Below are 13,711 nucleotides of genomic sequence, written 5' to 3'. Positions count from 1 at the left end.
CCATCCTCTTTCCCCTCCCACTCCTCAGCTGGGGAGGATCAGTGTTTCTACAGCTTCCAAAAATTCACAAAAAAAAGGTTAAAAGCTCGGCCCGGTCCGCTGGCAGCTGGGCACCTGCCGCCCCCCCCCCCCCCCCCCACCTTCTCCTCCTGGCTGTGCTCCCAGCACAAGATAAAAAATTTTCAGCCTGCACAGTCTCTATCATTCTCTCTCCCAGGGGGCTGCCCAAACCATCCCAAGACTCCTCCACCCCTGCACCTTGCCGGGGCTCCGGCCTTCCTTCCCAGGCCGCATGGCCTCCCCTCCCCCACCCAGACGCCGCTGGGCAGGGGAGAGGTCAGAGCAACTCACCGGCCAGACTCCAAAGAGGAAGGTCTTCTCTGCCTCCTCTGCTTTTAACCCACTGAGTGTGTTCTTGGAGGCGTACCCAAATCCTCAGTGGCCACACCAAATGCCAATTTCACATCTGGCCACTGATTGGTTTGACCATAACTTTCCAAAAAAAAAAACTCACTTCCGGGTCAAACCATGACACTATGCTAATAATTTACGTCGACAGATGTTATTGTTGGCTTCCACAAAAGGTGACAAAAATGGTCCTTGTTTCTTCTCACCCAGCATTTGCTCCAGCTTCCCTTGTCTGAGTAGATAATCATTCAGAATAGGAAACCTTTAAGATTTCCTAGACCTCTCCTAGAAACAGTAGCTTTCTGACATCTCTGCAGCATGGCCACCAACTATTGGGAGAGAGGTCTTTTGCCTTATACTTTCACACTTTTTAGATATAATGAAGATGGTCCTTTTCCTTCCTCAGCAAACAGAACACAGAATGTGTTCTGATGTGAATTTTTCCTTGGGTAGAAGTTTTGCTCTCAGCTGAAAGTTCTCTTTTTCTTTTCCAAATTCCTCAGTGCTTCCGTTCTGTTCAGCTGGTATGAATTCTTCATTTCCTCAATTGCTCTTGCATTCACTGAAAATTTTTAAGACCTCTGCGGGCCAAAATACCATAATATCTATAATCCCTATGAATATTTAAAAAAATTATCTTGGTGTATACTTCTCAAAAATTGATCTTAGACCTAGATGAGTGTTGAATCTTTATTAAAAATACTTTTTCTATTTAATTGCCAATCTCAGAAGCATCAACACACATTTTCATAAAAGTAACTTTCTTTGTCAGCCAGACTCTGCATAAAACTGCATTTAATAAAAGTTTGAATGACCCATTTTTCATTGAAGAACCAGAAGAAAGTATATTGAACTTTATCATATTTCTTATTTACAAGGAGCAGTTTGTGGTAATTCCATTTGAATTCTAATCCCTATATTCAATTTAAGGTTGTTGATTTTTTACCTTTTTCTGTGTCTAAATTTGTTGTGTGCCAGGTGGACATGGAAGATGATTGAGAAATGAGAAACAACTGCTATTGTTTGCAATCATATCTAAACCTTGTAAGACTGGAGAGTTCTTATTTCTATTTATTATCGCAGCAAATAATGGTTCTAATTATTATTTCTGAATAATAATAATGAAGTACTGTAATTAATCATTGACTTTAATATGAAAAATGTTAGAACAAGCATTCTTCATATTATTATATTACTTAATTAGTAAGTCAAACTTTCTATAAATTCAAAATAGGTTTTTTTGAAATTTAATCTCTATTGCTGTAAATCTGGATTACAGAACCATAATTTTCTGTATTCTTACAGCATATACTGCCAAACATTTTCTTTTAATGTGTCTTCACTATAGTTAAAATGAACAATTTTAGTCTCTGTACCATTTTAAATGTAGCTGGTTTAATGATAGTTTCAATTATACAGCTGCTGTGCATGAAGCATGTGTTATAAACCATCATTACATACCATGTATATATGAATATGATATATATATTATTCATCTATATACTTTAAATGAAAGGAATTTCACAGAAACATTATAATTTAATTGAGAATTATACATCTGAATTTACAAGTAAATAGTTTTCCTGAACACGAGATGAGAAAAGTGTTGGTCATAGACATCTCTTGAAGCTGATTGAAGCTGTTATGTAGCCAACTCCATGTCTAGGATGAAGTAGAACAACAATACAGTAAGAAGTAGCAAAGCTAAACAGCTTTTCTGGTAGCCATGAGTTAGATAGAAATTACCTTTCCAAACAGAATTTAGAAGATACATTTTCATACCTGATTCTCTGGACTGAAGTATGCATTATTCAAGGAGATATGATTTGCTGAAAATAGTGATGGCTCTGCGAGTTTGAGATTAGAATTTCAAAATACTTCCTTTGTTCATGCATAATATTCTAAGACTTGACATTGTTTTTATTGGTAGTACTATTAAAGATTCAGACATTTTATGGGACGTGTATGTTGGTAGAGTGGTTTTGGAACACAGCAATTTGCTTTACAGCTAAGAAGATAATACCATAATACATTGCAAATGCAACTGCTTGTTCCTATTTCAACTGGGAAATGAAAATGAAACTAAACAGAATTCCATTTTGATAGCACTGAGTACTCTGTAGGCTGTTCAACTTTTCTAAACCAGTTTTATAACATTCACACCAGGTTCTGTGTCAAAGAGACAGATGTAACATGTATTATATTTTTTAGTAATCTCTCAAGTGCCTTGAACACGCTAACTATCATTTCAGCAATAGGTAATACCAAGTAATACACTAAGTCCTGAGTGAAACATGAAGTAAAAGCCCATTTATTTTTGCATTAAAATTTATTTACTTCCTGTAATGGTATTTTGGACTAGCTGAATTCCAGGTGTACTTTTATACAATGTAATTCTGAAGGAGCACAAATAGCATCTAAAATATATGCATTCCTTAGTCAAAGTTCCAGACCATTGCTATTTAAGTCATTTTTAATGAAAACCTATATTATCCTAAATACATCACAAGTTTTTAAAAGCTGTTATTGAAACATGGGCTGTCACTTAGAGTGATATATAATGACTAAGAATGTAGCAGGTCTTTTCTCTTTTTTGATTTCTGACACATTTTTTGTTAATTTCTTTTCCTTACAGAGCTAACAACTTTGATGGGTGTAAATTAGTAATGTCACAGTACTTATAATGCCACTTTTTTTTTAGGTGGTTAAGCTATCATGAGCCCTTAAATAAGGATGAAACTGTTTAGTATTAAGTTATTTGTAATTATCCTTTGGTTTCCTGAACCATAAGTATGGTTGCAGGACAAGGACACCCCCAAACAACTGCATCTGAAATTTGAAATCTGAAATCTGCCCCTGTTTTTACAAAGATTTTATATTTTTTCAAAACAAAGCAAACAACCTCAATAACACATTTAAACTTCAGTGGGGGAGGTGAGTGTAAAAAAAATACCATTTTGCACATTTACAGAAAAAACATATCTAAATTTAACAAATGCATCATCACAAGTATTTTGTTATTTTTTTCTCTCTTTTTTTTTTTTTTTTTTACACTGCAAACATAAATTCATCTGAAAGTAAGAGGAATTGTTTTGATCCCATAACTGATTCTGTAAATTATGAGCTGCTAAGGCAATTCCTTGACCAAAATTCATTATTACAGTTTTTATATTCCTTTTTACATATTGTGATACTATGCATTTCCATATTAAACTAAATACTTACATACTATGGAGCAGGAGTGTTTTACAAACTTTTAAACCAGATTATTAAACTGAAATAATATATATCAATTTATTTGTCCATAATGCCCTCCATATAATTGTTATGTATAAAGATTTATTCCAGGAATGCATTACAAGTTTAATTAGGGATCATAGAGAAAATTTCAAATTATTATTCCCTGAAATAATGTATCTTGCCTTATGTCTTATTGTGCCATATGCAGTTGGTTGCTTTTCAACACCATTTTCAGAAATGATGTTTGCTTTCACTTATTAATAAAATAAAATTTTCAGAAATAATTTAGTACACAAAACACTGGAGAGTAAGAATAAGACCTGTGAATTGAAAGGCATAGTAAATTTAAAGGTCTTAGTACCTGCAAACTTTCTTCATTGCAGTTAGATCAATCCATATATCTGTCCAATTCCAGAATTATTTTAGGATTTTTGAGCTTTGAGACATTTGGGAATATTGTTTCATAAAAAAGACATACATTTGGATATCCTAGTCCGTGGGGTTTTTTTTGGTTTTATTTTTTGTTGGGGTTTTTTTGGGGGGGGGTTTTGGTGTTTTGTTGCATTATTTTTGTTATTCTGTTCTCTAAGTTTTCAGTAGAACTGAATGAAAAATACCGTTTTCTGCTGTGTTGATTTGTGTGTCTTGATGTAATAGGGTCATGTGTTATCTTTATTTGTTCATGGGCAAGAAACTGTAATTTAAACTGAACAAACCCCAGAAAGCTCTGTCTGAATTGGCATTTCAAGATCTCAGTGTTTAAGTACATTCTAAATATGAGTGTTGATTTCTACATAATGCTGAAATAGATGTTTTCATAATTATTTCTTTAAACTATTTTAACAATATTTTGTAATGGAAGTTATCTACCAGGCTTACAGAAAAACAATTTTTATAAAGCATCATGTATCCAATATATTTTGGATATTCAATTTATGCCAATGATTAATTCTTACAAAATATCTCAGATATAATGATCACTTCCTTGATTTCAGGGGCTGATGCTGTGGAAGCTCAGTGTAAGAGATTTGAAGTGAGAGCAAGTGACAGTGGAAGAGTATTGTTTTCTGCAGATGAAGATGAGATTGTCATTGGAGCTGACAGACTGAAAGTAACAGGTATGGTAATAATAAAGATTCTAAATACATGTAAACATATATTTTTTAATACCTTTAATAGTAATTAAACCGTCAGTCTTCTACAAAATTTTAGTTCGCTGTAGAAGAAAACTTCTTCTCATTATCAGAGATTGTTTGACCAATCAAAAGATACTGTATAATCTAAATATCAGTTCCTCTAAAGGCAGATTTAAACTTAAACTCTGCAGGACCAACTGTGATACAAATTACACTTATCACTGTATTTTGTGATACCATTAGGTATTGTTTTGTGGTGTGTGTTTAAGTAATGCTCCTCCAAAATTATAAAAAATATTATATATATGGTAGGCTTTGTTTTTTCTGTATACAAAGTATCAAGTCTAACTTCCATGTGAATTAAGATTTCATGAGGCTCAACTGAAAAACCAAAACCTTGCCTTGACTTGCCTTGGGTATATTAGTTTTTATGAAATTGAGGTTACTGTTACGGTTTCACTGCAGCCAGCAACTAAGCCTTGCACCCACTCCTCCACCAGTGTGGGTGGGGGAGAGAATTGGAAGGGTGAAAATTAAAAAAAAAACACCTGGGTGGAGATAAAGACAGTTCATTAGATAAAGCAAAAGTCACACAAACAAGCGAAACAAAACAATGAATTAAGTCATTGCTTTCATGGGCAGCAATCTGCAGGAAAGCAAGGCCCCATCATGCATAACGTGGAAAAAGAGAATCATGCTGAATCCTTCTAAGGCTCAAACTTGCTCATAATACTAAATGCTGAGAAAATTAATCTTAAATTTGCAATTGACACAGCAAATTTCAATCTATGATAAATTAAAATATAAAACAACTCATAAAAAGTGCTAAGAATTAGATTCCTCGCCACAGAGAAATGCAATCGTAAGTTTTTGATGTCAGGATCATTGTTTTTTAATCAAATATTTGGCACCATAAGAATTAATTTTATCCAAAGATTGTGTGATACCTTTAAATTCTTCAGCAAAGACATGAAAGGTGATGAGTCCCTGTGAGCAACATCAATCAGACAGTATTACACCACATGGCATGATATGACTGATGAAACCTGGCAGGAAATCATAATGTCAAACATCAACCAGAAATTTTTTCTTTAGTTTATTTTTCTCAAGCTTGTGTTTTTTATTATCATGGTGCCTTGGGGTGAATATAGGAAAGGAATTATGGAAGAAGAAATAAAACAAAATTTGAATATAAAAAAGGGAAAATAAGATGTGCTTATTTGGAGATAAATCTCTCATATGTATTTATTTAAGGGTAGTACTACAATGAAATAATTTTCTTTTCTTCTGTAGCAATCAATAGTATCTCTTTGAAAACAATTCACTGTGAATGTGTCCAATAAATTATTTATTTTGCTAATTAATTTTCAGAATATACTTATGGGCATTTGTAAACTACCATGGCAATGTGGGATTTTTTTGTATATTATTTTTCCTCCATTCAGAAGAATGTTTTTTAATGCTCAGCTTTTAAAAGAAGTCTATCGTAAGTCAGTCTAAGAAATTCTTGATTAATAAAAACTGAAAGACTCACAGCTTCTCACTGATTATTTTTTGTAACATTTTTATTTGTAAATTTTTATGTAGGCAGCCTATTTCGAGCAGAAAGGTATAGTAGAAAGAGGGTAGGAATCCAGATATCAATTTATTTCTCAGATAAGAAAAATATAGTATCAGAAGTAGTACTTTTTGGTTCAGAGATACTGCATTTATCTATTTGTATAATAAGAATCTCTCACTTTAAAATTAGGCAATTGGCTGTTTTAGTTGAACTTCTTATTCTTCCTTACATTGCTAGTTTTGCTTTTTCTTTTAACTGCATAAGCTCTTTTCTGCTTTATTACTCAAGGAAAGAAGAAAACAGATTCCAAGTTTGTGTTGTTATAGAGAGCTGTTAGGATTGCAGCTATTGTCCTTGTGCACAGATGCCTCCTGCCAACGAGTTTTACATGTATCATGGAGCTTTGGAGGGAGGAAACAGAAAGGCTTGATGAAGAGAACATATTGTTAAAGAACTGGGGAAACAAGTAGTAACAAGAAGATCATTTTCTGGCGGGCTCATGGGTTCCTTTCTGCACATGGTTAAACCTCTCTCCATTTTTTTATATTCACCCTGCCGTTCCAAGCACCTCTAGCATCACAGGGTCTTCTCTGCACCTCTAAAACAAGACTATCTGTTTGATTTTTACTTCTCTTATTTAAATCTTGGTTCAAAATTTTCTTCCCTTTGCTTTTATTTCATTTTTCTTTTAATTGGAATATGAGCTCTGTAAAATACTCTTGTAACAGAACTGTACTGGTCAGCCTTGTTCTTGAGAGAACAAGCACTCATCATGAGGCAGCTTTATCCTGCCAGAGCACTTCTGAGAAAGATTAAGAATCCCATTGTACATTTTCCTGAGACAATGCTGTGAAATAAAGTTATATAAAAAAGTATAAAAAAATTCACTGGATGGCTCTGTTAGTATAGTTTGAGGTTTTTTACTTTTTTTCTTAAAGAAAACTCATAGTTAGCAGCTGTAGAAGAAGGATGAAGGAACCTAGTTTTAGTCAAACTGCACCTACCTTTTTTTGACAATGTAAATGAGGTTTTTTCTGCTTTGTCTTCTGAGGTGGCTTTCTTTGTTAAGGCTAAATGCACACTATCAGAAATTCTCTTTTTTCCCATTCAACTCATACTTTTCTATCCAAATTTTACAAACATTTTGCTTTTTGAAAAGGGTATTTCTCTCTCTATGATTTCAAAGGAAAAGAGACAGTAATTTAACTCTCATGTTGTCTCCTACAAGTTCTTTTGATCTATGTAATTCCTTCACTTTTCTATAATGTTCTTTATTGAAACATGATTTTATCTCTGACTCTTCTTCTGAGACCCATAAAAATTATAGGATAATTTCTTTTGTTCCAGGTTTACATAGCTTCTCTATAAGTTAAACTTGCACACGTGGCTTTTTATGTTTGTTAATCATTTTCTAAAAAAGCAAAGCAAAAATAGATCTGCAAATTAAATTAGATAGGTCATTGATCAGAAGCCATTGCTGTTCTGCAGTCAAATCCAATTATGTTTTCTAGATGCAACAAATCAGCTATACAATTTTTTCTAAATAAACCAGTCTAAATTGTTTGGAAAATATTACTTACCTTGAAGGAAATTGAATTAATCTTGTTTCCTACTACTTTCTTAATTGCTGGATTATTTTCTTTCTTACTGCTGCATATCTGGGTGGTGTAGTCTGTTTTAGCCCAGGAACTTGAAGTCCTTTCTGGATAAAACTGATTTTTTTATTATGATAATTAACATGTCAACAGTAATACTTTTTCTCTAAAAAGAAAAAAGGAGCTACTTAGAAATTTGTCAGTTATAGCTTTACTGAGATTTTAGTTCTGTAGAGTTCAATAATTTCATAATTTTTGGACAAACAAATTTCTCAGATACACAAAGCTCCATGTCTGTATTGTATGACCTGATCTAACTGGTTGAAGATCACTTTTTTCCCGTATTTCAAACATAGAAATAGTTCTCACTGAGGAAATTGCAGTTGTACAAAGGCTTGCACATTGTTGCTAGCAGTGCTAAGAGAAACAAAAGAGGCATAAAAAAATTGCAGGTCATTATGACTTCCTAAGACCCTTCTTCCTTGTCAAATAGCACAATCATGTGGAAAAATGGAAGTTGGAAAAGGACAGTAGAGCACATACTGTGGTGACTTTCTCAGATTAATAGCTGGATGTATATAGGGCAAATATACTTGTATATTTGTATACTTGTATACTTGTACACCAGTGTCAGGAAAAGTATGTGAAGGGCTGCAAGTATCTTTTTCATTACCCTGAAGGATATGCTTACAGTGGGTTCAGTCTGGCTTTTGATCAGTCATTGACTTCCCTAGATGAAAGATGAGAGCCTTGATGTGTCAAGGAAGCTTCAGAAGCTTCCAGCATACCTATACTGCAATAATATTCTAATAATAATCAGAATTAATATGCAGAGGAGTGCATCAATACTTCAGTTTTGATTTTGAGACTATGCTGCAGGACTAGGAGTCTGCAGGTAATTGAAATATAGAAAGGTCTTCCAGGGTAGTTAAAAGGAAATGATAAAATAGAAATACAGCTTATGGCTATAAAAAGGAAATATGACAGAATTATGAGGAAATATATGTGAATTGCAAATTAGGTTGGTGAAGTAGAAATAAAATATTTATAACAAGTACTGAAATGTAGAAAAATAACTTATTATTTGATGTATGTGGTTATTAAAGTAGACTATTACAGTTATATCTAGTGCATTGAGAGACTGAATAGGAATTTCAGTATGAATGGGAAAGAAGATCTTGGATTTTCCATGTTCAGTGGGTGGACTGTCATTCAGGACAGATGGAGTTTGGAGACTGAAGTGGCATAAGATGAAGGGAAGCATTTAATCATTTTAAGGTGGCTTATGGAGCCAAATTTTCTGACCACAGTAAACCAGTATTTAATGTGGTGCTAAAATTTAATCCTTTAAGTAGATATGACAAATTCTTGGTATCCTGAATGCTGAATGAACCTGAAATCTGTTGTCATCATCTGTCAGTAACAAAAATGCATCACATATATAGGATTTCTGTGTTTCCTGAGTAATGAATACATTAATATGTACTCCAGTGGGTGAATAAGGTTTCTGATAAGCTTATTTAGGTCTCAAGAAAGCCCTTGCCTTTAAGGGAGCTCTGAGTGAAAGATATTATTGTGGTGGTCTAACCACTTGACAAAACAACCTGTCAGGGCCTGACTCTGGAGGTACAACTACAGAGCTAATTACAGCCACATTTATATATCGAACTCAAACCTATCTATGAACTGAAAGCTTTATGAGCAGGCTACTAATGATGAGAATAAATAAATGAATAAATAAATTTACTATCCAGGACATTGCTTGAGTAAATGTTGATCTTCTATTTAAGGGTAGAATGCATCCAGCCAGCTCAGACTCGAAGCAGTGTGTACTTACACCAGCCTGCAGGTGACTGTGTAGACTGTTGGAAGAATACATTAACCTGAGGATAAAAACAGTTTATGGGCAAAAGAAAGATTTTGATTTTTGGCACCTAAAATTGTGGGGAAGTAAAAGAAGAATTGTTCTAAGAAACATATGTAAAGTGAAATAAGTCTTGGTAAAAGAAATTTTTCTGAAAAGGGAATAAAGCAAAAAGCAGACAAATGTGCACAGCTCTGTCAGAGCAGGAAAACATAGTCAGTTCCTCTACAGCCATTTCACTGAAAAATACTTACCTAGCCTGTTCTGTAGACTGAGAAATAGAAGAAGGTAGCATATAGTCAGGCAGAAGAAAAGAAAAGAAAAGAAAAGAAAAGAAAAGAAAAGAAAAGAAAAGAAAAGAAAAGAAAAGAAAAGAAAAGAAAAGAAAAGAAAAGAAAAGAAAAGAAAAGAAAAGAAAAGAAAAGAAAAGAAAAGAAAAGAAAAGAAAAGAAAAGAAAAGAAAAGAAAAGAAAGACCCACCCAAGCAGCTAAATAACACTCTTCCACAATAAAGGTAAAAGAAAATCATCTCCTACCTAGAGGGTCAGCGTTTCTGTAATCCATAATTTTTGAATAACTCTGCTTAAGTAATCGACTTTTTTCCCCCTTTTTTTCATGATAACATCAGTTACAAGAGAAGACAGATTTTAATCCTTTCTTCTCCTTCTGGGCTGTAATCCATTTAATTCTATTAAATAGGGTTTATTTTTTTAAAGCTGATTCTGTTCTTGTCTGAGCGGTTGCTTTGCAGAATGCAGCCAGCAGTTTCCTCAAGGTTACTGGAGACCATTTTCCCTGTTCTGGTACCAGAGGCTGGTTCAAACTTACCAAGTGAATCTAATTTTCAGGTTAAACCTTTAACACCAAGATAAACACCAATATCCACTACTGGATATTTGTGGCCAGTGTAAGAACTAACGCTTTTAGGGAAAACTGCCAATTTCTGCATCATATTCCTACTCATATTCTACTTTTCCTGATGAAGGACTGTGTAAAGTCTACAGATGCCCTTTAAAATAGTTCTAGTTTGAGGTATCTGAATTACAGGACACCAGGCAAATCCACATGAACTAGGGAAGGGTCAAAGCTCAGTGGAAAATTGCCCCACTCTTAGTTAGCTAACTCTTAAATCAAACCAAAACAGCTTCTTTGGAAAACACACACTAAACTTTCAGAAGGCTTTGATGCAGCAACTGGGTATTAATTGGGTTCAGATTTTGTAGCAACATTCTGAGTTAAACCTGAGCTCAGTCTGACACTCACATGCCCTCAGGCTTTATAGTTTTGAAAATGCACATTTAAATTGCAGCAGCCGGACCCATCTCTATTTTTAAGATATATCTACTCATAGGAGGGCAAGGTGAATCATAAAAGAGCTCCAACATTCCTATTTTTCCTATTTTTTGCCTTAAAGAACTTGCTTGTGGTTTATTTATATCTGGAAAAAAACTGCTGTATGAGATAAAGGTTAGGCTGCAGAGCACTGTAGCATTTCAGTTCAATAAAAAAGAGTGTTTGGTTCCAAATACTCACGCTATAATGGTGACACTAAAGGCCAAAAAAATTTTGCTTTGTCCTGGAGCAGTATTCTCATTGAGTGCTAGAAGATGAAATCATTTGTATTTCAATTTCTAAAGCTTTCAGAATAGGACAAATGCTGTTACTTTTTCAGGAGATATTGTTGGCATCTGACTTTTCACTAAGAATACACTGATGTACCTCTTACTGTAAGACATGTAATACATGTGAGAAGTGCATTTCATTTTCTCTGAATTATATTAGAAACCCTTACAAAGTGGCTTTTTTATATTTATTGAACCTTAAGAAAATTTTTATCCCAGCTTTAAGCACAAGCTAATTTATTTAGTAACCAAAAACTGCATGATGAGATTATAAAAGCATTTGTCATGGCATACATCATACTTTACAAACTTACATGAATTGACTCTAAATTTAGGTGGAAAGTAGCAGAAAGCCTCACGTGAAGGTTTGAGGACTTTTTGAGTCCATGGCAGTCACAGTTTCATACAAAGCCTTACTCAGAGGAAAAGTTACCTCTCATCAGTAACGTCTTGCACTTCACTGTTTTCCCTAGATCAGTTTATAAAGCAGGTGTGCAGGTAAAGCTGTGAAAAAACATAGATTCCAATAAAGTCTGCTCTGCAATACATTTCAAATCTTATTCATAGCAGACTCCTATAAGCTAGGAATAATTTTGCACACAGAAAGCAACTCCAGGAAAAAATTATTTAAACAAAAAAAAAATATGGCCTGCAGCTTTCAGCCTACATTGTGAATTTAAATTCCTATCCTCATTGTGGCTAATGATGAGTTTAAATTTCACAGTGTCTGACAGCATTAAATTCAGCACACCAAGACACAAACATAATAAGCCATTATTCTGGCTGTAGAAAAATATCATCAATATATATAGGAGTTTGTATTTGAATTGTGTATTACAATGTGGCTTTGCTCAAGGCTCAGAAGGTACAATATGTATGTGTTATGAAGTTTAAGAAGTATAGATAGAAATGCTTAAAAATTCAGAATAGATAATGTAAATTCCATAAGTAAAAGTTGGTAAAAATTAACACGTGTTCTATGAAAGACATGAAATTATGAGTGGTCAAAGTTATCTCACAAAAATAGAATGAAGAAAAAACCCTCAATATCCAGGCAGAAATGTATGCATCTGAAAGCTATCTGACTACTCTGAGATTCAAAATAAATTATTTTTGTATTTCATAGGTATTGAAGAAAGGGCAAATAATCTATGTGATAATGTTGACCACCAAACAAAAAAAATTAAACAGATTTTGATAAAGAAAAGGAATTATCTAATGCATAGGGCCTGGTGACAACATTTTGGAATATTTGGGGGCCTCTTGTTTCTTTTAACTTCAAAAGACTTTTAACTACAGAGAAAAACATCCAGTAGGAAAAAAAAAAAGAAAATATAAATATTGTACAAAAGAAATACAGATTGTGAGGATGACTCGGTGTTGCAAAAGTAATGTGAGAAAATGTTGCTGAGAATGTGAAGCTGAAAAGAAATCTTATAATTATTTCGAATTAAAACATCCCCTGCTCCTCCAGTAGGGAAAGACAACAGCAAAACAAAATCAAATTGACTTCTCATGGTCAATTTTCAAACCTCAGAATAATCCTAAGTAATACTTAAAGGTACCCCCAGTAAAAGATTTAGAAAGCATTTTGATCCAAGGTCAAAAGCAACATGTGAAACAAGGAAGTCCAATATGAAGTTAGAATGTGTAAACAGGAATAGGCCCTGAAGATCTTCTCGCCTTTTCCATACTAGCAAGGCCCTCTTCAAAGAGTTTAGTCCTGTTTGGTGTACCATTGTTCAGTGAACAACTGGATAGAACCAAAAGCTATGGGACTGATTAGTTGTCCAGAAGAATTATTTCTGAGCAAGAGAGAAGTTGTTGGTGCTGTGTAGCTTGAAGAAAAAATCTCAAAGAGAATTTCATATCAGTCTTGAGGCTCTGAGAAACAACCTGTTGTAAAACAAGGGATGCTATCTATCAGTTAAAACACAAAATCCAAAAATAACACGCAAACAAAACAAAAAAAAACCCACCCAACCAACAAAAAAAAAACCCAACAACCCAAAGCCCCACAAAATACCTGACACCAACTATCAGCCAAAAATACACAAATCTTTTAAATGAAAGACTAGAGGAACAGGGAAATAGTTTGGCTGTAGAGAATGTAGAATTTCCTTCATTTTTACTTCAGAGCTAATTATATCATCTGTTGAAGATGAACTGGTTTCATCAACCAAAACTTGATTTGGTTTTGAACTTAATGGTCAGAGGGGAATATGCCTTAGCAGAGTTCAGATAGTTCCTTTTCATGTCTAGTCACAAGTCATCTAATATAAATT

General features: G+C 33.9%; 1 protein-coding gene across 3 annotated transcripts in view; it reads left to right on the top strand.

Moving 5' to 3' along the window:
- SGCZ (sarcoglycan zeta) overlaps positions 1–13,711 on the top strand; it is a gene marked incomplete at both ends in the record, with an annotated part of 389,172 nt that overhangs the window by 339,093 nt on the left and 36,368 nt on the right. For 2 of the 3 annotated variants that reach the window (XM_084204781.1, XM_084204780.1), the window contains one exon: positions 4,644–4,766. The exons of the other annotated variant lie outside the window; for it this stretch is intronic. In XM_084204781.1, the coding sequence (XP_084060907.1) occupies positions 4,644–4,766 (123 nt within the window). The remainder of the gene's footprint in view (positions 1–4,643; positions 4,767–13,711) is intronic. 3 annotated transcript variants of the gene reach the window in all.

Source organism: Fringilla coelebs (genome assembly GCF_963513975.1).
Source record: "Fringilla coelebs genome assembly, chromosome: 4".
NCBI lineage: Eukaryota > Metazoa > Chordata > Aves > Passeriformes > Fringillidae > Fringilla > Fringilla coelebs.
This window is presented reverse-complemented; position numbering and strand designations above follow the sequence as displayed.